Below are 23,683 nucleotides of genomic sequence, written 5' to 3' on the forward strand. Positions count from 1 at the left end.
GCTCCAGCCCCTGCTCATCCTCGTGGCCTTCTCTGGACTTGCTCCAACAGCTCCATGTCCCTCTTATGCTGGACACCAGAAGTGCACACAGTGCTGCAGGGGGGGTCTCACAGGAGTGGAGCAGGGGGCCAGGATCCCATTGTTTGACCTCCTTCTGATGCAGCCCCTGCCCTCTCTTGCAGTTCTGTCAGCCCAGTGGTTGGCAGCTCTTCACGGAGAGGAACCCCCCAACCTTCTTCGTGGCTGTGCTGACGGACATCAACTCGGAGCGGCACTACTGCGCCTGCTTCACCTTCTGGGAGCCCATCGAGAGCGCCCAGGTACTGCGGGCAGGGGGGAACAGGGGCAGCGTCCAGATTTGGCTTTCCCTGTGCCAAAGGAACCCATGACGTGGTGTTAGAGGCTTGGGAGAGGGAAGAGCTCTTTTTCCTAACACTGGCCCTTGTCTCCATAGCCTCAGAGCCACCCCAGGAATGGTGACGGGGAGGAGGAGGAAGAACCATCATCTCCTGTTCAACCTGCACAGCTCTTTGCTCCCAAAAGCTTGGTGCTGGTGTCGCGGCTGGACCATGCGGAGGTCTTCAGGGTAGGTCTGCAGTGCCCTGGGGGTGGGGAGCAGGGTCCTGACTTGATGGGGAGAGGAGAGCAATGGTGGTGAAGGTTTCTGGCTCTGGGAGCAAGCAGGAGCCACGTAGTCACTGCCAGAGCAGGAGGTGGTGGAGCACCCTGGCACAGCGCCTATGGGAGAGCAGCCTGTTCCCAACCTGCCTCTTGCGTCCTGGTCCAGCAGCTGAACCTGAACATCAACCCAAGGGCTCGGCCGCATCAGGCACCTGGCGGCCTTGACCTGGTTTGTGAGCAGAAAGGGCATGAGGAACAGTCTGTTCCTGCAGGAACACTGCTCCTTGCCATGGGAATGCTCCCCAGCCCTGCTGCGTTCTGTGCCTGGGGAGGGGGTGTGGAGACCGGCGCAGGCTGGGCTCTGGGTGTTGTGTCCCAGCTCCGGGGCTGGACAGGGGGTGCTCACCTCCCCAGACCCATCACACTGCCTGCCTCATGCTCCAAAGGAGGAATCCAGCCGGGATTGATGGTGGCTCATAGGAGGGCAGCGTGCTCCAGGCCAAGGTGTCTCCCTGCTTTGCCCTCCTGCTGCGGGATCCCGCTGCTGGGCTCGGCCCTGGTCTGTACATCTTGTTCACACTGGCTCTGTGAATGGAGCACAGGCTGTTCCCGTGGGACACACAGTGCTCAGGGCATTAATAACTGACAGGGATGAAAAATCACTCCCAGCTCTGGCTGCAGCTGCTGCAAACAGCCCAAACTGCAGCCTTCACAGACTCACGGCCCCAAAACCCCGTGTAACCGAGGTTGGCGGCACCTCTGGAGGTCTCTGGTCCAGCCCCTGCTGGAGCAGGGTTGGCTGGAGCAGGTTGTTCAGGGGGTCGTAGAGTCCCAGCCTGGTTTGGGTGGGAAGGGAGCTTAAAGCTCCTCCAGCTCCAGCCCCTGCCACGGGCAGGGACACCTTCCACTAGAGCAGGTTGCTCCAAGCCCCTGTGTCCAACCTGGCCTTGAACACTGCCAGGGATGGGGCAGCCACAGCTTCTCTGGGAAAAGTCTGTGCCAGCGCCTCAGCACCCTCACAGGGAAGAGCTGCTTCCAGTTGAGTTTTGACTATCAGAGGGCTGGGCAGTGTGTGAGGAAAGGCTGAACACTGGGATTGTTCAGCCTGGAGAAAAGAAGGCTCCGGGGAGACCTTAACCCCATGTCCCAGTATTTAAGGGTGGTTACAAAGAAGATGGAGGCTCACATTGTACAAGGAGTCCCATGTCCCAGTTCTGACTGGATGTAAGAGAAAAATTGTTCCCATTGAGAACCACGAGCCATTGGAATGATCTGCCCTGGGAAGTGGTGACTCCCCAGAGTTGGACACTGTGAAGATTTGGTTGGGCAGGGTGCTGGGACATCTGGTCTAGGTCATAGTTTGCCTCGAAAGGTTGGAGCAGATGATCTTTGAGGTCCCTTCAGCCTGGGATCCATGCTCCATGGTGCTGTGCTGCTCAGCGTGCTGTGCTTCCCTCTCCAGAACAGCCTGGGGTTGATCTACACCATCTACGTGGACGGACTGAGCGTGTCCCTGGAGAATGTCATTGGGAACCTCCTGACCTGCACCATCCCCATCACCGGCGGAGCTCAGGTGGGTGCTCAGCCCCTTCCTCACCCTCCCCGTGCCTCTGCACCCCGAGCAGCTCTCGCAGAGGCAGGAGGGTTCCTCAGCTCTATCTGGGTGCTGTGCTGGGGGAGCTGAGCAAGGCTGATGGGTGCTGGCAACCAGGAGCTGCTGAAGTGCTTGGCTGGTGCCTTCCCAAGCTCTTATGAGTAGAAACAGCAAAGCTCCGTGGTTCAGAGCTCCTCAGCTCCTCCGTCAGCTGAGATCCTGCTGCTTCGCTGCCTTTTAGCTTGCCATGACTGGGCAGCTTGGCCCTGGCTCCTTGCTCCCTCCACTTGCATAGTCACTGATGGCTCTGTGCACACAGATGCCATGGTCCATGCTCATTCCTGCATCGGGGAGGTCCTGCTGCTCCACTCAGCCCCATCTGACTGCCTGGAGAGCTGCTCCAGAGCCAAGTGGTCACGGGCCATCTGTGAGAGCAGGGGGACAGGCCAAGCAAGGCCACATGAGCAGCCCGGAGCTCTCCTCAACCCCCTGACCTGTGCCTGTGCCTGTGCCTGTGCAGGCAGCAGCTCTCATGGACAGGGCTTGAGGAGCAGCAGCTTTGCTTGTGCCCAGAGGTGAGGCCATCAGAGACAACCCTCTGTTGTCCCCTCTGAGCCGTGTGTCCTGCTCGGGCAGGGCCAGCTGGGCTCAGCCTCACTCAGCACATGGGTGAGGAGGGGCTGGAGCTGCCTGGGGATGGTAGAGATGGAGAGAGCCCAGCTGGGCCCTCTGGCAGGAGGCGTTTGGGGGCAGCAGCGTAATGCCCTGGGGCTCCTCTGCCACGCCAACGCCTCAGACATAGCCATGGACGTGTTGTCTCCTGCGCTGGCTTCACTTCCAGCTGAGCTCCGCTTCCCCCAGCAAAAAACACCAATAAATTCCCCCCCACCCCATGGAGGGGCCTTCGCAGGGCTGGGGCAGCACCTCAGGTCCCTGGGGCCCAAAGACAGAGGTTTCTTCCCTCGCTGCAACCTGTGACCCCGAGGGGAAGCTGCTCTCTTGCACCCAGGTAACTGTTGAGGCTTCCTGGGTTGGTGCTTTCTGCTGGGCAGGAGTGATGCCCCTTGAGCTGCTGTCACTGCCTGGCACAGGCTTGGGAGTCCCTCTAATAATCCAGGGTGATGGGGAGGGCACCAGTGGTGCTGGTGCATCGTAGAATCGTGGAATCCCGGCCTTGTTTGTGTTGGAAGGGAGCTTAAAGCTCCTCCAGTTCCAACCCCTGCCACGGGCAGGGACACCTTCCACTAGAGCAGGTTGCTCCAAGCCCCTGTGTCCAACCTGGCCTTGAACACTGCCAGGGATGGGGCAGCCACAGCTTCTCTGGGAAAAGTCTGTGCCAGCGCCTCAGCACCCTCACAGGGAAGAGCTTCTGCCTCAGAGCTCATCTCAATCTCCCCTCGGGCAGGTTAAAGCCATTCCCCTTGGCCTGTCCCTCCATCCCTTGTCCAAAGCCCCTCTCCAGGTTTCCTGGAGCCCCTTTAGGCACTGGAGCTGCTCTAAGGGCTCCCCTTCAGGAGCCTTCTCTTCTCCAGGCTGCCCCAGCCCAGCTCTCTCAGCCTGGCTCCAGAGCAGAGCTGCTCCAGCCCTCGCAGCAGCTCCGGGGCCTCCTCTGGCCTCGCTCCAGCAGCTCCATGTCCCTCTTGTGCTGTTGCCCCAGAGCTGGACTCTGGTCCAGGTGTTTCGGCAGAGGGATGGGTGCTGGCCATACCAATCCTCTGCAAAAGGAGCAGGGTGCTGCCCACCCCAGGCCGTGCGCCAGGCGCCCTGGCTCTGTGCTGTGGCGTTCCTGCAGGATCTGCCCAGATCTGTCTGACTCCGTCTGGTTCCTCCCAGTGCAACAAGTGAGCAGCAGCACGGGAGGGCACCCGGGCAGCTCCGGAGCCGCTGTGCCTTGCTGTGTGCCACTCCTTGGCACAGTTACTGGTCACCTCCTGGTTCCTGCAGGTCTCTCTGCGCTGTGGGAACAAGCTCATGGGGCACTTCCCTGTTCTCCTGCTGTGTCCCAGCGCTCCATCCCTCTGTGGTCCCTGTTGCCTTTGCTCCATGTGTGTGTTTGTGCATCCCCCCCGCTCCGGGAGCGTTCCCAGCTCGCTGTCAGCCCTGCCTGTGTCCTCCCTCCCTCCACTGTCTCGCTGTGCTGTCTCTAACTGACTGTGCCATCTCTGTCTCTGTCTCAGCCTGACGCGGAGGACGAAGCAGCGGTACGCACACCTTTTCCTTCCTGGGGTCTGTCTCCGCCTTAACAACCTCTCTAACTGTCTGTGAGGGTGACACACACTGTGGCCGGGGCAGAGCTGGAGCCCTGGGCACCGCTCGTGCCTCGGGGGTGCGTGTCTGTGTGTGCTGTACTGGGGCAGCACTGGTGTGACTGGGCTCTGGGGGGGTTCAGTCCTGCACCACAGCAGCCACCCTGTGAGCTGAGGTGGTGAAAACACCCTGGGCTGCTCTGGAGGATGAGGTGAGGGGGGGTTGATCGGCTCTGCCAGGGCTGCAGCGTTCAGAATCATGGAATCATGGAGTGGTTTGGGTTAGAAGGGACCTTAAAGATCCAGCTCCACGGGCAGGGACACCTTCCACCAGAGCAGGTTGCTCCACGCCCCATCCAGCCTGGCCTTGAGCACTGCCAGGGATGTGGAAAGCAGATCTGTGCTGTTGCAGTGGGTTGCGTGGTGAAAGCTGCTATTGCAGGCATGTTTTCCCTGGAGAGGTGTAGAAAGAGGAGGAGAGGGCAGTGAGCTGCAGCCTGGGACATGTGTAGGCTGCCCCGTGCCACTGGGAATGAGCTGAGGTCTGGGTAAAAAGTTGTCCTGGGGGAGGAGCAATGAGCATGTGTCAGTGTGTCTGTCCCCAGCCCAGGAGCCACCAGCACCCTGTCTGGTGGGAGAGGCTGGCGCTGCGCCTGTGCCTGGCAGCGCTGGTGGGACATGGCACAGGCGAGCTCTTCCCTCTGCTTATCACAGAATCACAGAGTGGTTTGTGTGGGAAGGGAGCTTAAAGCTCCTCCAGTTCCAGCCCCCTGCCATGGGCAGGGACACCTTCCACTAGAGCAGGTTGCTCCAGGCCCTGTTGAAGGTCCTCATGTGCTTGTCACAGAGCAGGTCTCAGGGCTCGCTGCTGTTGAGCTGTTGCTTGTGCTGTCCAGGACCAGCTGCTGTTTCAGGAGGTCTCATTCCTCCCCATAGCCCGTGTGCCCAGTGAAACGCGACGTGTGGTGGTGCAGGGTCCTGTTGCCTCTTCCTGCCCCGGGCAGGGTGCTGCCGTGGGACGTGCTGCGCCCTGTGAGGGTGGTGCCGAGGGCACGGTGGCCCCGGCCCTGCTCTGGGGGGCACTGAGGCCGCCGCTGCCTGCCCTGGGTGCGTGGCTGTGCCGCGGTGACGTGCGTGTGCTCCCTTGCAGAGAACCATCTCGCTGGGGGCTGGGGACCGGCAGGTGATCCAGACACCCATCAGCGACTCGCTCCCGGTCAGCAGCTGCAGCGTGGCGCTGCTCTTCCGGCAGCTGGGTGAGACTGGCGTCCCCGGGACCCCTTCCCCGGCGCCCCCTTCCCTGGTGCCCCCTTCCCTGGTGCCCCCTTCCCCCGGCACCCCCTTCCCCTGGCGCCCCCTTCCACCAGGGCCCGGCCAGAGCTGCCGGGGTCAGCCCAGCTGGAGATCCCAGCTCACCACTTCCCGCCCCGCTCCCGGGCCCGGTGTGTCACCCAGGCTCCTCCAGTGCAGACGGAGCCCTCCCGGCCCTGCTCTACCTCCCCTTCCCCAGCAGGGCAGGGGACTGGTGGGTCATGGAACCATGGAATGGTTTTGGTGGGAAGCGCCTTAAAGCTCCTCCAGCTCCAACCCCTGCCCCGGGCAGGGACACCTTCCACTAGAGCAGGTTGCTCCAAGCCCCTGTGTCCAACCTGGCCTTGAACACTGCCAGGGATGGGGCAGCCACAGCTTCTCTGGGCAACCTGTGCCAGCGCCTCAGCACCCTCACAGGGAAGAGCTTCTGCCTTATATCCATCCTGCTGAAGTTTGAACCCATCACCCCTTGTCCTATCACTCCAGTCCCTGATGAAGAGTCCCTCTCCAGCATCCTTGTAGCCCCCTTCAGACACTGGAAGCTGCTCTGAGGTCTCCACGCAGCTTCTCTTCTCCAGGCTGAAGAGCCCCAATGTTCTCAGCCTGTCTCCATACGGGAGCTGCTCCAGCCCCTGATCATCCTCGTGGCCTCCTCTGGACTTGCTCCAGCAGCTCCATGTCCTTATGTTGAGGACACCAGAAGCGCACACAGTGCTCCACATGAAGATGTGTGGCCAGATCCCATGGGAACGGGGCTGGGTGGCAGGAAGGAGTGCCCAGAGTGTGCTGCCCTTGGCCTTGTGCCTCCAACTGGGGACACCAGCACCTCAGGAAGACGCCTGTCCCAGAAGAGGGGCTTCCATTGGGAAGCACATCCCAGAAGTGGCTCTTTGGGAGGACATTGAGCTCCCCTGTGGTGCAGAGTGCAGAGATGGGGAGCAGGCTCCACCCGGGGGGGGGCAGTGCTCTCGGTGGGGGCAGGACGGGACCCCTCGTTTCTGAGCGCTCTCCTCTGCTTTCTCGCAGGCATCACCAACGTGCTGTGCCTGTTCTGCGCCGCGCTGACCGAGCACAAGATCCTCTTTCTGTCCAGCAGTTACCAGCGGCTGACGGACGCCTGCCGGGCTCTGCTCGCGCTCATGTTCCCCCTCAAGTACAGGTGAGGGCACCCCGAGCCCCCCGAGCCCTCCACAGCCACCGAGAGCTGCTGCCAGGCTGTAGTCACAGCATCATGGAATGAACCCCAGCCTGGTTTGGGTTGAAGGGTCCTTAAAGCTCCTCCAGCTCCAACCCCCTGCCACAGGCAGGGACACCTTCCACTAGAGCAGGTTGCTCCAAGCCCCTGTGTCCAACCTGGCCTTGAACACTGCCAGGGATGGGGCAGCCACAGCTTCTCTGGGAAAAGTCTGTGCCAGCGCCTCAGCACCCTCACAGGGAAGAGCTTCTGCCTCAGAGCTCATCTCAGTCTCCCCTCTGGCAGGTTAAAGCCATTCCCCTTGGCCTGTCCCTCCATCCCTTGTCCAAAGCCCCTCTCCAGGTTTCCTGGAGCCCCTTCAGGCACTGGAGCTGCTCTAAGGTCTCCCCTTCAGGAGCCTTCTCTTCTCCAGGCTGACCCAGCTCTCTCAGCTGCTGGCAGCCCTTCTCTCAGCCCTTCAGACAGGACGTGTCCCACAGCCTCACAAGGTTCCTGAAGGCTCATGGGCACTGACCATGATCATTCTCTGGCCCTGGAGTTACACTCTCGGTCCAACCAAGGGAAAGGTTTCCAGCAGAGCAGTTGAAGCTCCAAAGGAAGCTTTCTTTGGGATACAAGCAGCCTTTCTGCAGGTGGGGGTACTGCAGCCCAGCATGGATACAGTAGAACAGGAGCTGCAGCACAATGGCCCATCTATCCGAGCTGTCCTACCTGGGGGACGTGCAGACAGCCCCAGTGGGGGCCAGCCCATGGCCTGGTGTCCCCTCCCTGGGGCCAGCAGCAGCCCCGGCTGCCCAGGGCTGGTGAGTGGGTGCCAGTGTCCACAGGAGCCACCACAGCGTCTTGGCCACCACCTCCACCACCTTCACAAGAGCCCTGTATGTGCCCGGCCCCGTCTAGGGCGGGCAGAGGTTGCACCAGGGCTTTCTGGAAGCTGCCCAGTGTCCTGGTTCAGTGTCATGCCCAGGGCTGGGATGGAGGGCTGCCAGTGGAAGGGGTGCACTGGGCCTCCGTGCTCTGTAATGCAGCTGGGAGAAGGGGAATGGGACGGATTCTGGGGAGATAAGCTCCATGGGGTGATCATGCCCTGCTGGACCACATTCCATAGCCTGGTGGGCTGCTTCCCTCTGTCAGGGGCTGCCATGGGCACTGCTGGTGATGCCTCGGTCACTGCTTCCAGTGCCAGAGCCCCAGGCTTGCCCTAGAGAGGCAGGGGTGGAAGGTTCACAGCTCTTCACTGCTGGACACTGGAATTACACTGCTCTGCACGCCAGAGGTGTCAGGAAAGGAGCTGTCAGCACAGCCAAGACCTGTGAGCATTCACCTACCTGCCCCTTTGCCAGCAGGGCCTAAACCACAGTTATTTACCCATTGTTAGGGCCGCAGAGCTGCTGCGAGGGCTGGAGCAGCTCTGCTCTGGAGGTGCTCAGGGACAGGCCAAGGGGAATGGCTTTAACCTGCCAGAGGGGAGATTGAGATGAGCTCTGAGGCAGAAGCTCTTCCCTGTGAGGGTGCTGAGGCGCTGGCACAGGGTGCCCAGAGGAGCTGTGGCTGCCCCATCCCTGGCAGTGTTCAAGGCCAGGTTGGACACAGGGGCTTGGAGCAACCTGCTCTAGTGGAAGGTGTCCCTGCCCGTGGCAGGGGGCTGGGGCTGGAGGAGCTTTAAGGTCCCTTCCAACACAAACCAGTCTGGGGTTCTATGTCTGAGGGTGCTGGGGGAAGACCTGCTGTCACCCCCTCTCCAGAGGTGGGCTCAGCAGTGCTGAGCACGGGTTCAGAGCAGGGTTTCACTGGCTGCAGTGAACTCTCTTTCGGTTGCAGCTTCACGTACGTGCCCATCCTGCCCGCGCAGCTCCTGGAGGTGCTGAGCACACCAACACCCTTCATTATCGGAGTGCACTCCATCTTCCAGTCGGAGACACAGGAACTGGTGAGACACTGGGACCCCCGTTCCTTGCACTGGGATCGGGATCGGGAGGGAGGCGCAGGGCTCTGTTCCAGCTCTCTTAGCCAGCAGCAGCCACTGTCCTTAGGCTGAGCCTGCTCAGGCCTGGCTTGCTGAGCCAGCCCGGGCTGTGCTCCAGCCGTGCCGTGCCAGCCGAGCCGGGCTGGCTGTGCCAAGCTTGGGATCAGCCAGGGAATTGTTTTTGGAGCTGAGCACCGCTGAGAGGCCGTGCTGGCACTTGAGGCTGCAGAAGCTGAGTGAAACCAAAGCGTAACGGGGCTGATCCCAACTGCAACAGCTTCTGTGCAGCCTCTGAGCAACCCCTATCGTGCTGCTGTGCTTGAGCATGGCCACGGGCTGGTGCGTGCTGAGCAGAGCTGTGTCCCCCCTGCCAGGTTGTCCTCCCCTGGCACCGTCACTGGAGGGTGATGGGATCCCTTTGTAGGTTATGCGTTGGCAAACGCTTGGGTTTGGTGGCAATGGATAAAGAACATAACTACTGGAGGCTTAGAGTGCCCACAGGAGATGGAGAGGGGGCACACACCATTCCCAAGCCCCAGACCCAAGCTGGGCCCCGCCAGTAGCTCTCCATGGCCCACGGGAGGTGGTGGGGAGGGCACGGCAGAGCCTGGCCTTGTCTCATGCCTTGTCCTGCCTCTTCCAGCTGGATGTTGTCATTGCAGACCTGGATGGTGGGACAGTGAATGTCCCTGAGTGTGTGCACATCTCCCTGCTCCCTGAGCCCCTGCTCCAGCAGACCCGGGAAGCCCTCTCCATGGTGAGTGTGTCCTTTTGTCCTGTCAGTGGGGTGCCAGCGCCTTGGGAATGACACATATTTCCAGGGGGAGCTGGGAATGGAGCAGCAGGGGAGCAGAAGCCTGTTCCTCTGTGTCCCACTGACCATCTCACAGGAGACCTGTCCCCATGCTGGCGGCCTCTGGTGCGTGGCAGTGCTGGAGGGGGGTTCTGCTGCCAAAGGTTTCTGGGAATGGGGTGCTGGCTCCCAGCCCGTGTATGGGAGGAAGCAGCTGCAGCCCTGGAGGTTTCCTGCTGCTGCTGTGTTCCCAGAGCCCTGTGGCCATCGGAGCGTGCCCAGGGCAGCTGCACCACACACGTGCTGCATCCGCAGCTCCTGCTGCTCAGCCCCAGCCCTCAGTGACCACCCCAGAGCTGGAGAGGTGCCCCCTTCCCACTGCCCTCCAAAGCAGAGCACCGGTGTTGCTGCTGTCTGCTGCTTCCAGCCCCGTTCACTTCCACACCCTCAGACCTGTTCTGTGGGTGCTGTTAGAACCCTGTGGAATCACAGAATCCCAGACTGGTTTGGGTTGGAAGGGACCTCAATGCTCCTCCAGCTCCAACCCCTGCCATGGGCAGGGACACCTTCCACTAGAGCAGGTTGCTCCAAGCCCCTGTGTCCAACCTGGCCTTGAACACTGCCAGGGATGGGGCAGCCACAGCTTCTCTGGGCACCCTGTGCCAGCGCCTCAGCACCCTCACAGGGAAGAGCTTCTGCCTCAGAGCTCATCTCAGTCTCCCCTCTGGCAGGTTAAAGCCATTCCCCTTGGCCTGTCCCTCCAGGCCCTTGTCCAAAGCCCCTCTCCAGGTTTCCTGGAGCCCCTTTAGGCACTGGAAGACTTCTAGAAGGTACTTCCCAATGCTGCTTTGCTTTTTCCAGCTGTGAAGGTAAAGGTCCTTGAGGGTGGTTTGTGCCTTGTCTGTGCAGGTCCTGGACCCGGAGCTGGAGGTGGCAGATCTTGCATTCCCCCCTTCAACAATTTCTGTCTCTTCTCTCAAAATGCAGGTGAGTGGGGCCGGGAGGGGAGACCCTCCTGTGAGCTGTCATTCCCAATGGACACCCCGTTTCTGGGCATGGAGAGGGCAGGCAGGATTTCAGCCTGTCTCCATCTCAGCGCTGCTGAGGTTAGGAGGCAGAGACAGCCCAGTACTGCAGGGCACTGAGGCTCAGCGCTGAGCCTTGGCCTGGAACCAGTGGTGCCATTTCGGTAGCTGCTAGGTTTACTGGAGGCAGACACCAAACACTTGGGCTCTCCAGCAAACCCTGGGGCTGTGAGAGCTGCCTTGTCCTCTGTGTGCTGCACTGGGGGTGCTGTGAAGGGGACACAGAACCATGGAACCCCAGCCTGGTTTGGGTTGAAGGGACCTTAAAGCTCCTCCAGCTCCAACCCCTGCCACAGGCAGGGACACCTTCCACTAGAGCAGGTTGCTCCAAGCCCCTGTGTCCAACCTGGCCTTGAACACTGCCAGGGATGGGGCAGCCACAGCCTCTCTGGGCACCCTGTGCCAGTGCCTCAGCACCCTCACAGGGAAGAGCTTCTGCCTCAGAGCTGATCTCAATCTCCCCTCTGGCAGGTTAAAGCCATTCCCCTTGGCCTGTCCCTCCAGGCCCTTGCCCAAAGCCCCTCTCCAGGTTTCCTGGAGCCCCTTTAGGCACTGGAGCTGCTCTAAGGTGTCCCGTTCAGGCGCCTTCTCTTCTCCAGGCTGCCCCAGCCCAGCTCTCTCAGCCTGGCTCCATAGGGAGTCATAGAGCAGTGAACCCATCCTGCCAGGTCCCTTTTTCCTTGGAATCTCTGCTGAGCTTCCTGCTTTGCTCAGCAGACACTGACCCTGACACGAGGTTTGATCCCTTCACCTCTGCTGCTGTAAACTCCTGTCCCAATGGGCTGGATCATCTGCACCCTCAGCCTGAGCACGCTGTGACCGTGCTGTGACCGTGCTGTGACCGTGCTGTGACCACAGTGTCCTTCCCTGTTCGCAGGACAAGGAGATCCGTGCTGTCTTCCTCCGCCTGTTTGCACAGCTGCTGCAGGGCTACCGCTGGTGCCTGCACATCATCCGCATCCATCCCGAGCCCGTCATCAGGTTCCACAAGGTGAGCACCGGCACACCGGCTGGTCCCGCCGGATCCGGGCTGAGCCGGGGGCAGCTCCTGGAGCTGGGAGCCTTGGGATGGGGAAGGGAGGAAACCCTTGGGGCCCGGCTGGTGAGGGAGGGCGGGCAGCCTGGCTTGGAGATAACTCGGCTCCATCTGCTCTACGGTTTCCTGTCACAGAACCATGGAATCATGGAATGGTTTGGGTTGGAAGGAACCTTAAAGCTCCTCCAGTTCCAGCCCCCTGCCACAGGCAGGGACACCTTCCACTAGAGCAGGTTGCTCCAAGCCCTGTCCAACCTGTCCACGGAATTATTGTTCCAAACTGTCCTCTGGAGTAACACTTTTCCGGGTAAATTGAGTAGGAGTCTGGGATGAGGTTTGCACAAATCCAGCTGTATATAGAAGCAGTGCTGTGTTTGCAGCAGTGACCTCTCCTCTGCATCAGTCCCAGCTCCACCTGCATCCCTTGTTTGTCCTTGGCCATCCCAAGGTCTTGAGGGTCAGGTGGTGCTTCCTGGTTTATACCCATGCGTGGTCAGTGCACTGCAGCCAGCATCCCGAGTGCCTTAGAGCCTCATGGAATGTGTCCCTCACATCCTCTCCTACATCTGGGGAGAGGAAGGAGGTAGGAGCTGCCTTCCCTATTGCTTCTGATGTGGCAGCTCTACCAGAAGGGCTGTCAGGGCAGGGAGAGCAGGAAATAGCTTCAGAACGGGCTCTTGGTCTCTGCCATTGGCAGCAGCAGCGTGTTCCTAAGGGCTTTGAGCTGTACTTTTCCCGACAGGTGCCCAACAAAGATTCACGGGTTCCATGAAATCATAAACCAGCAATAAACTGAAAATGCCCCGTCATAAAGTGCCATAAAGTGAGTGAAGGATAATAATGAACTTCCAGTTTGTAAGAGCCAGTTCAGGGAGCGGATCCTGCCCCTCTGCTGCACACTGGGGAGACCCCCCCTGCAGCCCTGATCCAGCTCTGGGGCAACAGCACCAGAGGGACGTGGAGCTGCTGGAGCGAGGCCAGAGGAGGCCCCGGAGCTGCTGCGAGGGCTGGAGCAGCTCTGCTCTGGAGCCAGGCTGAGAGAGCTGGGCTGGGGCAGCCTGGAGAAGAGAAGGCTCCTGAAGGGGAGACCTCAGAGCAGCTCCAGTGCCTAAAGGGGCTCCAGGAAACCTGGAGAGGGGCTTTGGGCAAGGGATGGAGGGACAGGCCAAGGGGAATGGCTTTAACCTGCCAGAGGGGAGACTGAGATGAGCTCTGAGGCAGAAGCTCTTCCCTGTGAGGGTGCTGAGGCGCTGGCACAGACTTTTCCCAGAGAAGCTGTGGCTGCCCCATCCCTGGCAGTGTTCAAGGCCAGGTTGGACACAGGGGCTTGGAGCAACCTGCTCTAGTGGAAGGTGTCCCTGCCCATGGCAGGGGTTGGAGCTGGAGGAGCTTTAAGGTCCCTTCCAACCCAAACCAGGCTGGGATTCTCTCATTCTATGATGAAATCACTCTGTAGAATGACCTGAATGTCACTCATTTAGCTGCTTTGGTCACAGCAATGTCTGTGCCTCTCACTGTGGGTTCAGGACCGTGGGACTCAGCACCCCCTGTGGTGCAGTGCAGTGGCTCCAGCACCAAGCTCTGCATCAGTCAGCTTCATCCCATGGTGAGGGGCTGCTCCAGTTCCTCCACAGAGGTGTGAGGAGGGCGAGTGGTCCAGAGCCCCGAGTGTCACCCAAAGGCACTGGTGTGCTGTATCCAGCACCTCTTGGCTGGGATGAGCTCCTATGTTCATCTGCTGAGGGAAGGGTCCAAGTGGCTTTCAGCAGACACGGCCAGCCTGGTGCTTCTCCCTTTGTGGTGCTGGTGAGAGGCTCCTTCAGAGCCATGCTGGGGATGGTTTGGGGTGGGCACCCGTTGCTCGGATGAGCTGCTGACGGTGTGTGCTCTCTCCTGTTGCAGGCAGCATTCCTTGGGCAGAGGGGGCTGACGGAGGATGACTTCCTGACCAAGGTGCTGGAGGGAATGGCCTTCGCCGGCTTCGTCACGGAGCGCGGGGCCCCGTACCGCTCCATCGACCTGTTTGATGAGGTGAGAGGGGCAGCTTGGGAGCAGCCCCCCCGCCTGCCTGCCCTGGGTGTCCTTGCTCTGCTCTCCCTGCCCCAGCGGCCTGAGCTGGGGATGTGCCATGATGCTCCGGCTGCAGCGTTGCACCGGGACGTGGGAATCGGGTCCGGATCCTGCGGGAGCCGCTCCTCTCACCCGTGTCTTCTCCTCCCAGCTCGTGGCTTACGAAGTGAAGCGCATGCGTGCAGAGGAGGGGAACAAGCAGAAGATCCTGAGGCACATCAAGGAGCTGGCGGAGAAGCTTTACAAGAACGTGAGTCCTGGAGGCTCCCGCACAGGGGGAGCTGCTCAGGTTGGAGCCCCATCGCTCTGTGCTCCCTCCATAAGCTCTTGTTGGATCTGATGCTCACAGTGTGTGATGCTGTGGTGGGAGAGGACCTGTCACAAGGAGGAGACCACGAGGATGATCAGGGGCTGGAGCATCTCCCACACAAAGACAGTCTGAGAACATTGGGGCTGTTGAGCCTGGAGAAGAGAAGCTGCTGGAGACCTCAGAGCAGCTTCCAGTGTCTGAAGGGGGCTACAAGGATGCTGGAGAGGGACTCTGCATCAGGGACTGGAGCGATAGGACAAGGGGTGATGGGTTCAAACTGAAACAGGGGAAGTTCAGGTTGGATAAGGCAGAAGCTCTTCCCTGTGAGGGTGCTGAGGCGCTGGCACAGACTTTTCCCAGAGAAGCTGTGGCTGCCCCATCCCTGGCAGTGTTCAAGGCCAGGTTGGACACAGGGGCTTGGAGCAACCTGCTCTAGTGGAAGGTGTCCCTGCCCGGGGCAGGGGTTGGAGCTGGAGGAGCTTCAAGGTCCCTTCCAACACGAACCATTCTATTATTCTCTGATGTACCCAGAAGTGTCTGGCCTGGTGTGAGCTGCTCCCAAGAGCAGAATTCCTCACTTTTGGATGACCTGGCATCCAGCACTCCATGCCTTTGCTCTGGAGCAGCCACTGCCTTGTCTGATCCAGGGCTGGCCAGCAAAGGTCTTCTGAAAGCAGAGCAGTGCCTGTGGGGCCCTTGGCCATTGCAGGATGGAGCTTCTGAACAGTTCTTTGCTCACTGCTATGTTCAGGAACAAACTGACTTGTCCTTGAGGCTCCTTTCCAGCACCACTGCCCAGGCACCTGCCCTCAGGGCTGGGGGTGTCCAGGGGCTGTAGATACCACCTGGGGGAGCGTTGGGCCTCAGGGCAGTGGAGGTTGCTGAAGGATGGGGGGATCTCCTGGGGCTCCTGTCCTGGGACAGGACCTGTGGTGTCCGCAGGCCTGACAGGAAGCTGTGTTTGGTGTTCCAGGAGAACCCGTACCCCGCGGTGACCATGCACAAGGTGCAGAAGCCCACGGAGGGCTGTCACCTGCGCCTGCACCAGAAGGCTTTTCCCCGTCTGGACGAGGGGACGGTGCAGTGGATCATCGACCAGGCCACCGCCAAGCTGCAGACAGCTCCTCCTGCTGTGAAGGCAGAGAAGAAGTGCATGGTGCCATCAGGGCCCCCCATCGGTGCGTGTGTGCAGAGGGACCTTCCCTCACAGCAGGAGCTTTACTGTGGTGTACCAGCTCCTTCTCACATTATAGCCTGTCCCAGGGTCCCATGTGAGGAGCAAGGTGTGCTTTGGAGAAGCAGCATCACTGTCCACATTTGCTTCTGCCCCTTGGGGAGCTTAGAGCTCCCTGGGCTTCTACGAGCCAGCATGAGGGGATGGTTGAAGACCCTGTAGGATTCCTTCAGGATGAGTTCCTGCCCATGAGGAACAGGGAAGGAAGGTGGAGAGGGGCTTTTGACAAGGGGGAATGGGTTTAAACTGAAAGAGGGGAGGCTAAGGCTGGATATGAAGAAGCAGCACTTCCCTGTGAGGGTGCTGAGGCGCTGGCACAGGGTGCCCAGAGAAGCTGTGGCTGCCCCATCCCTGGCAGTGTTCAAGGCCAGGTTGGACCCAAACTATTCCATGATTCCATGATCTCTCCCCACCTGGGGTGAAAGTCCTGCCCTGGTTGCACTGACGGGTGATTCTCTCCCCAGCTGCCATCATGGAGCGCAATGGCAATGCCCTGGCCAACAGCGCCCGTCGCCTGGAGGTGGTCAGGAACTGCATCTCCTACGTCTTTGAGAACAAGATGTTGGAAGCCAAAAAGGTGAGGGGAGTCCTGAGGAGCTGTTGGGTGAGGAGAGGTGAGATGGGGATGCTCTGTAGGGTCTGTCCCAGGGAGATAACCAAGCTGGGTCCTCCTCACCTTGCTGAATGTGGGTTTGGAGCTTTGCCTCCCCATCTGAGGGCAGTGAGCTGCCTGCAGACACCCTGGGGCCAGCCAACAGCCAGAGTGTGAAGCCCCCTCATTGTGGGCTGCCCTTGAGCTCACTGCGGGACCAGAGCTCCACTGGTCCCCTCTTCCTCCTCCATGACTTCTCCTTTCTCTGCAGCTCTTCCCGGCGGTGCTGCGCGCCATGAAGGGCCGGGCGGCCCGACACTGCCTGACCCAGGAGCTGAACCTGCACGTGCAGCAGAACCGGGCAGTGCTGGACCACCAGCAGTTTGACTTCATCATCCGCATGATGAACTGCTGCCTGCAGGTAGGGCAGGGCTGGGAGAGCTTGTCTGCCCATACAGAGGCAGGGTGAGAGCTGGGCTGGTTCAGCCTGGGGAAGAGAAGGCTCCTGAAGGGGAGACCTTAGAGCAGCTCCAGTGCCTAAAGGGGCTCCAGGAAACCTGGAGAGGGGCTTTGGACAAGGGCCTGTAGGGACAGGCCAACGGGAATGGCTTTAACCTGCCAGAGGGGAGATTGAGGTGAGCTCTGAGGCAGAAGCTCTTCCCTGTGAGGGTGCTGAGGCGCTGGCACAGGGTGCCCAGAGAAGCTGTGGCTGCCCCATCCCTGGCAGTGTTCAAGGCCAGGTTGGACACAGGGGCTTGGAGCAACCTGCTCTAGTGGAAGGTGTCCCTGCCCGTGGCAGGGGTTGGAACTGGAGGAGCTTTGAGGTCGCTTCCAACCTGAACCGTTCCATGATTCTATGGGACAGCACAGCACAGGGTTCACAGTGGGTCTGGGGGTCTTGTGGTGAAGCCTGTGTAAGCTCTGCTCCCTTCCCTCCAGGACTGCACTGCCATGGATGAACATGGGATTGCAGCCGCTCTCCTGCCGCTGGTCACTGCTTTCTGCCGAGTGAGTATCCGCAGTGTCCTCGTGTCCTGACCCTGCACAGCCCCCGCAGGCCCCTGGAGGCTGCAGAGGTGGGAGCTGAGGGCAGATGGAGCCCTCGGTGCTGCTCAGAGTGTGTATGAAGTTCTCTTCCACCTTGTGCTTCTTCAGAAGCTGAGCCCGGGCATCACGCAGTTCGCCTACAGCTGCGTGCAGGAGCACGTGGTGTGGACCAACATCCAGTTCTGGGAGGCCATGTTCTACTGCGACGTGCAGAACCACATCCGAGCCTTGTACCTGGACAACAGCGAGGAGAACCACACGGATGAGGTGAGGAGGTGGCAGTGGTGGCACAGTGTCCGTGTTGTCCATGGGGTGAGGAGGAGGGTGAAGCGGCCTGAGGGGCTGCATCCTGGTTCTGGGAGGTTCCTATGGAACAGTAGGGGAAGGCTGGTAGGTCTGTCCATGCAGATGACTGATCTTCTTTCATTTCCTTCAGGAGAGCCCGGAGGAGCCACAGGAAGCCAAGTCTGCCCTGGAGATAGCATCGGAGCAGCTGAGGCTCTGGCCCACCATGAGCAGAGAGAAGCAGCAGGAGCTGATCCAGAAGGAGGAGAGCACTGTCTTCAGCCAGGCCATCCACTACGCCAACCGCATGAGCTACCTGCTGCTGCCCCTGGACACCAGCAAGAACCGCCTGCTCCGCAGCTCCGGCCTGGGCGATGTGGAGAGTGTCAGCAACAGCTTCGTCACCAACAGGTCAGCAGGGCTGGGAAGTGGGGTGGGACACCAGAGCACCGGGGCATTGGGATCATTCAGTGGCCAGCAGGATGGAGGCAGGTCACAGTGCCCAGGGGTGTTTCATGTCAAGAGTGGGAGCTCTCCTGGGTTCATATCAAGGGTGAAGGCTCTCCTGGGTTGATATCAAGGGTGGAAGCTCTCCTGGGTTCATGTCAAGAGTGGGAGCTCTTCTGGGTTCATATCAAGGGTGGAAGCTCTCCTGGGTTGATATCAAGGGTGAAAGTTCTCCTGGGTTCATATCAAGGGTGGGAGCTCTCCTGGGTTGATATCAAGGGTGGGAGCTCTCCTGGGTTTATATCAAGGGTGGAAGCTTTCCTGGGTTCATATCAAGGGTGGGAGCTCTTCTGGGTTCGTATCAAGGGTGGAAGTTCTCCTGGGTTCATATCAAGAGTAGGAGCTCTCCTGGGTTCATATCAAGAGCAGGAGCTCTCCTGGGTTCATATCAAGAGTGTGAGCTCTCCTGGGTTGATATCAAGAGGGGAAACTCTCCTGGGTTCATATCAAGAGTGGGAGCTCTTCTGGGTTCATAATCAAGAGTGGGAGCTCTCTTGGGTTCATATCAGGAGCAGGAGCTCTCCTAGGTTCATATGAAGCGTGGAAGCTCTCCTGGGTTCGTATCAAGGGTGGAAGCTCTCCTGGGTTCATATCAAGGGTGGAAGCTCTCCTGGGTTGATATCAAGGGTGGAAGCTTTCCTGGGTTCATATCAAGGGTGAGAGCTTTCCTGGGTTCGTATCAAGAGTGGGAGCTCTCTTGGGTTCATATCAGGAGCAGGAGCTCTCCTGGGTTCATATCAGGAGCAGGAGCTCTCCTGGGTTCATATGAAGGGTGGAAGCTCCCCTGGGCTCTGTGTGCTGTGGGTTGCAGCAGAGGAGATGTTGAGGGTTGACTCGTCCCTGCTCCTCATGGCAGCATCGCTGGCAGTGTGGCCGAGAGCTATGACACAGAAAGTGGCTTTGAGGACGCAGAGAGTTCGGATGTGGCCAACTACGTGGTGAGGTTCATCAATCGCTTCGTGGACAAAGTCTGCACTGAGAGTGGAGTCACCAACGAGCACCTCAAGGGGCTGCACGTCATGATCCCTGGTAATACGCCCTGCAGCAGTGCTGGGGACTGGGTGGCTCTGTGGTGGCACTGGGGATTCTTCCACATCATCCTGGGGGTTTGATCAGGAGATGGTTCTGCAAGAAGCAGTAGGAAAGGCAAGAGAAGGTGCTACTGGGCGGGTTGGCAGCATGCTTGGGTGGTCTGTAGGACAGGATTTGCTCTCCATCTCTAACTTCATATTCATCCACAGATATCGTTCAAATGCACATAGAGACACTGGATGCTGTGCACAGGGAGAGCAAGAGGCTTCCTCCCATCCAGAAGGTATGGAGCCAGCCTGCTGCTGTGGAAGGTTCTGGTGCTGTGGGGACTATCATGTCCTTCACAGTGCACACGGGCCTGAACTTCCTGTTGTACATCCTTGTAGCCAAAGCTGCTGCGCCCCAACCTGCTGGTGGGAGAGGAGTGTGTGATGGAAGGGCTCCGCGTGTACCTCATGCCTGATGGGCGGGAGGAAGCTGCTGGAGGGAATATTGGTGGCCCACCTCTGCTCCCTGCAGAAGGAGCCATCTTCCTCACCACGTACCGCATCATCTTCAAAGGCACTCCCACCGACCCGCTGGGTAAGGTCCTGTGGCCTCTGCCTCTGGGGTTGGTGGTGCCTGGAGAGGAGGTGGCTGCAGCTCTCCTGGAGCAGGGCTGCAGCTCAGGACTGCAGTGGTTCCCTTGGGTGGGGGACCAGCCAGCACCGGGCCCTGCTGGGGGCTTCTATAACTGCCACAAGCTGATGGTTGCGTCCCACTACTACAAAGGAGGTGGTTGCTCTTGCTCTCCACCTTTGGTAGATGATAATTCCTCATGGCCGTCTGAGGCATCATGTATAAGTCACCGTGGGCTGGTTGTTGAATGTCCAGCCTGCTTCTGGCCACTTTATCGTCTCTGTGGTGATGGCACCAAGGGTCTGGTTGGGCTGGCCTTGTGCATGGCTGAGCCCGTGTCTAACCTGTTCCACGCTTGTGCCCAGTGGGGGAGCAGGTGGTGATCAGGTCCTTCCCCATCGCCTCGCTGACCAAAGAGAAGAAGATCAATGTCCAGGCCCAGGTGGATCAGTTCATCCAGGAGGGTTTGCAGCTGCGCTCATGCACATTCCAGGTGAGGCCATGAGGGGCTGTGGGTGCTCCTGTGCATCACACTGGTGTGTGGCCACGGCCCCACCAGCCCCTGGGACAAGGCACTCCCCAGCTGAGGTGGTTTCATAGCACCATGGAATCATAGAATGGTTTGGGTTGAAGGAACCTTAAAGCTCCTCCAGCTCCAGCCCCCTGCCCCGGGCAGGGACACCTTCCACTAGAGCAGGTTGCTCCAAGCCCCTGTGTCTAACCTGGCCTTGAACACTGCCAGGGATGGGGCAGCCACAGCTTCTCTGGGCACCCTGTGCCAGCGCCTCAGCACCCTCACAGGGAGGAGCTTCTGCCTCAGAGCTCATCTCAATCTCCCCTCTGGCAGGTTAAAGCCATTCCCCTTGTCCTGTCCCTGCAGGCCCTTGTCCAAAGCCCCTCTCCAGGTTTCCTGGAGCCCCTTTAGGCACTGGAGCTGCTCTAAGGTGTCCCCTTCAGGAGCCTTCTCTTCTCCAGGCTGCCCCAGCCCAGCTCTCTCAGCCTGGCTCCAGAGCAGAGCTGCTTCAGTCACAGTCCTCTTGTAAGCAGGAGCATCTTGTTGCTCATAAGCTCCTTTCCAACTGCTCCAGTGGCTGCTGGAGCCCTGAGAAGGGATGAAACATCCCCACACGGTGCCCTAGGAGGTGGTTTCTGCAGGACCTTACAGCAGGTCTTGGGGGAGAGAAATATACAAGGGAGAGATGTCACAACACGAGTAGTTACTCAGCGTTTTACATCTTGAGAGTCTTGTGCTTGGAGGAGAGCACCTAAACCACGCTGCCTGCTCCTCCCTGCCCATCTTTTGTGCTCTGAGCCTCAGTGACCGGCACTGGGGACATGTGAGGAGCAGCAGTGCTGGGGCTGGAGCGGTCTGCAGGGGAAGGGGAGTGGGACAGAGGAATTGGCACAGGGGGACAGCAGCGCAGCCTCACATCGCTGTTCCCAGCCGGGACCTGGGCTGTGCCCTGCGCTGTGGGACGAGCCCTTCCCAGAGCCCTGTCCCAGCCTGACCCACCGCTGGTGTCCTGCAGCTGCTGAAGATCGCCTTCGACGAGGAGGTGGCCTCAGACAGCGCCGAGATCTTCCGGAAGCACCTGCACAAGCTGCGCTACCCCCAGCACGTGCGCGGCACCTTCGCCTTCACCGTGGGCCAGTCGCCCAAGCAGGCCATGCAGCCCAAGGCCAAGGAGAAGAACCCGTCGCTCAGGTACCGCGGTGGGGACACGGCACGGGGGGCACCTGGCCCTGGCGGGGCTCCTCCTCTTCCTCCTCTGTGCACCCGCAGAAAGCTGCTGAGTGGGGCTCGCTTGGGAAAGGGGCCGAACCCCCGAGCTGGAGGTGAAGGTCCCTGGGACCTCTGCTTGTGGACCTCTCCTAGTGCAGGAGCTCCACTTGGCCTTGCCAGGGGACACGCTGCACGCCCCGCAGAGAACCGGTCAGAGGTGGGGAGCGGGGTGTCCGCTTCCATGGCAGCCCTGCCCCATTCCCCAGCCCACAGCCCCAAGGAGGTGTCCACGGGAGAGGCTCCAGGGGTGTGAGGGACAGGCTGCGCTGTGCTGCAGGGCGGGAGCGCTGGGGGTGGTGGTGGAGGCACGGAGGAGGTGCTGCCCTGCAGCCAGCCCCTGCTCCCGCGCTCGGTGGCAGGGACAAGCACGGCTGGGCTCGGTGCTGCTCTGCTCGCTTGCTGTGCCCTGCTCTAAGCCCCTCTCCCATGTGTTTGTGACTCAGCTCCCAGCAGGTCACCGATATGTTCCAGGGCCTGGCAGTGGGGGTCATGTCCCTCGGGCACCTTGGCCATTCCAGCACGTAAGATGCCTTCAGCCTGGGCAGGAGCTTGCGAGGTGGCGTTGGCTCCGGCTGCACCTTCACTGCTCCCAGGGTTTCCTCTAACCTGCTCTGCATGTGGCCTGGGGCTTGTCACTTGGGAATGCCCTTTTCCAGGCGTCTGGTCTGAGGCTGTGCTCTCACCACGGCAGCACCGTGCTCCAGAGGTGGTTGATCCCTTGATCAGCCACCCTTGTGCTCCATGGCACTGTGGTGGACCCAGGACATGGAGCTGTGTCTCTACAACTAACCTCCAGAGACCTCTAGAGCTGCCAGGTCTGGGCGCAGTCTCCAAAGTGCCTTTGAGATCATAGACTCACAGGTTGGTTTGCAGTGGAAGCGACCTTAAAGCTCATCCAGTTCCCAAGTGTATGAACTTGTGAGATGGGCTTTGTCACCCCCCTCCAAGGCTGCTTCCAGTTGTCCACACTATCTGCAAACCTTGGTCCTCCCATTCCCAGTCTCCATACCTTATAGCATTCATTCTCAGGACAAAGTCCTTCCTCCATCCTGAGGCTCTCTCTCCCTCGGTACATGTAGGGAGCAGGTGGAGTCCTTCACCATCCACTTTGCAAAGGCAAACAAGGCACCTCCAGGTCTTACTTTGAGCACTGTCTTGATAAGGTGAATGTTGAGAAGTCTTTCATCAGTGTAGCTGTTGTCCTGGTTGGCTGTGGCCCATTCCCTGTGGGATGTATATCCCTCATCTCCTTCATTTGTTCTCCTTTGAGCCCGTGGGCTCACTGAGGCAGTGATGCACATGAGGTCCTGCGTGTGGGCAGGACACATTCCTGCCTTCAGGAATTCCTGCCTTCTGAAGCTCCATCTTGGGGAGCCTGTTCTGACCATGCAGCCTTATCTCCTGTGGATTTTGGAAGGTCTCCCTTCCTTCTTTCCATGGGATGCCCTTAGGAATGGCCAAACCCAGCCATGCTCTCCCTGTCCTACATGGGGCAGGTCACCTTCCACAAGCCATCTCGTGCCCAGAGTGGGCTGGAAACCAACCTTTGGTGGTCTCCTGGCCCCTGCCCTGAGCCAGAACCTCTGGGGATGAGCTGGATCGTTGCCTGCTGGAGTTCCTTGTGGAGGTGATGGAGTTAGAGCCAGGACAAAGCTTCCCTTGGGATGGGAGGCTGGAGCTCCTGCCCAGCCTGGCAGCTCCATCCATGGACAGGGCAGCTCTGCCCCTGCTTGGTGCCCTCCACAGCCAAGGCACCGGCTCCCCCTGCCAGGGGGCCAGGAGGTGGCATCTCCCCTCCTGACGTGACAGTGACCACGACCCTGCGCCTGTAGCCGGTGGTGAGGGACGCGCCTGTCTCTGCTTTGCTCTCGGTGTGACTGAGTGTTGGTGTCTCTCAACCCTTCCGGGGCTGCTCCTGGGGCCGTGGCGCTGTGGCCACGTGAGGTGGTGTCGGGGGGTCTCAGCCTGTTCTCTGGTTCCAGGACACTCTCCAAAAACCTGGTGAAAAACGCCAAGAAGACCATCGGGCGGCAGTACGTGACGCGGAAGAAGTACACCCCCCCCATGTGGGAGCAGAGGGGCAGCCAGCACTTCCCCGAGGACAATGAGGACGAGATCTCAGGTTGGGAAGGGAGGCTGCAGGGAGCGGGGTGTTGGATGGGGCAGGAGCATCTTCCAGGTCATGGCCGTCACTGCGCAGGGCAGCAGGCACAGGAGCTTCCCTGGTGCGGCGGGTTGTCACCGTGGTCACCTCTCCCAGTTCTTGATGGTCCATCAGCTCTTATCTGCTGGTGGCGGCCGGTCAGCAGCTCAGCATACTCCCGGTGAGTCCTGTGGAGAGGAGGGAGTTCTTTGGTC

At 59.9% G+C, this 23,683-nt stretch overlaps 1 protein-coding gene across 7 annotated transcripts in view; it reads left to right on the top strand.

Annotated features, from left to right (window-relative positions):
* The window catches only part of SBF1 (SET binding factor 1), a 60,286-nt gene that overhangs the window by 25,648 nt on the left and 10,955 nt on the right, over positions 1-23,683 (top strand). For 4 of the 7 annotated variants that reach the window (XM_030472094.1, XM_030472097.1, XM_030472098.1 and 1 more), the window contains exons 3-26: positions 183-320; positions 455-586; positions 2,084-2,194; positions 4,393-4,416; positions 5,612-5,717; positions 6,799-6,931; positions 8,789-8,897; positions 9,577-9,690; positions 10,636-10,713; positions 11,689-11,802; positions 13,750-13,878; positions 14,069-14,167; positions 15,201-15,405; positions 15,926-16,038; positions 16,325-16,474; positions 16,993-17,061; positions 17,209-17,367; positions 17,537-17,796; positions 18,749-18,921; positions 19,134-19,207; positions 19,311-19,506; positions 19,908-20,035; positions 21,072-21,247; positions 23,308-23,447. In XM_030472094.1, the coding sequence (XP_030327954.1) occupies positions 183-320; positions 455-586; positions 2,084-2,194; positions 4,393-4,416; positions 5,612-5,717; positions 6,799-6,931; positions 8,789-8,897; positions 9,577-9,690; positions 10,636-10,713; positions 11,689-11,802; positions 13,750-13,878; positions 14,069-14,167; positions 15,201-15,405; positions 15,926-16,038; positions 16,325-16,474; positions 16,993-17,061; positions 17,209-17,367; positions 17,537-17,796; positions 18,749-18,921; positions 19,134-19,207; positions 19,311-19,506; positions 19,908-20,035; positions 21,072-21,247; positions 23,308-23,447 (3,130 nt within the window). The remainder of the gene's footprint in view (positions 1-182; positions 321-454; positions 587-2,083; positions 2,195-4,392; positions 4,417-5,611; positions 5,718-6,798; positions 6,932-8,788; positions 8,898-9,576; positions 9,691-10,635; positions 10,714-11,688; positions 11,803-13,749; positions 13,879-14,068; positions 14,168-15,200; positions 15,406-15,925; positions 16,039-16,324; positions 16,475-16,992; positions 17,062-17,208; positions 17,368-17,536; positions 17,797-18,748; positions 18,922-19,133; positions 19,208-19,310; positions 19,507-19,907; positions 20,036-21,071; positions 21,248-23,307; positions 23,448-23,683) is intronic. The other 3 variants (XM_030472095.1, XM_030472099.1, XM_030472101.1) reach the window with 1 other exon arrangement.

Source organism: Strigops habroptila, chromosome 3, assembly GCF_004027225.2.
Source record: "Strigops habroptila isolate Jane chromosome 3, bStrHab1.2.pri, whole genome shotgun sequence".
NCBI classification, from domain to species: Eukaryota; Metazoa; Chordata; class Aves; order Psittaciformes; family Psittacidae; genus Strigops; species Strigops habroptila.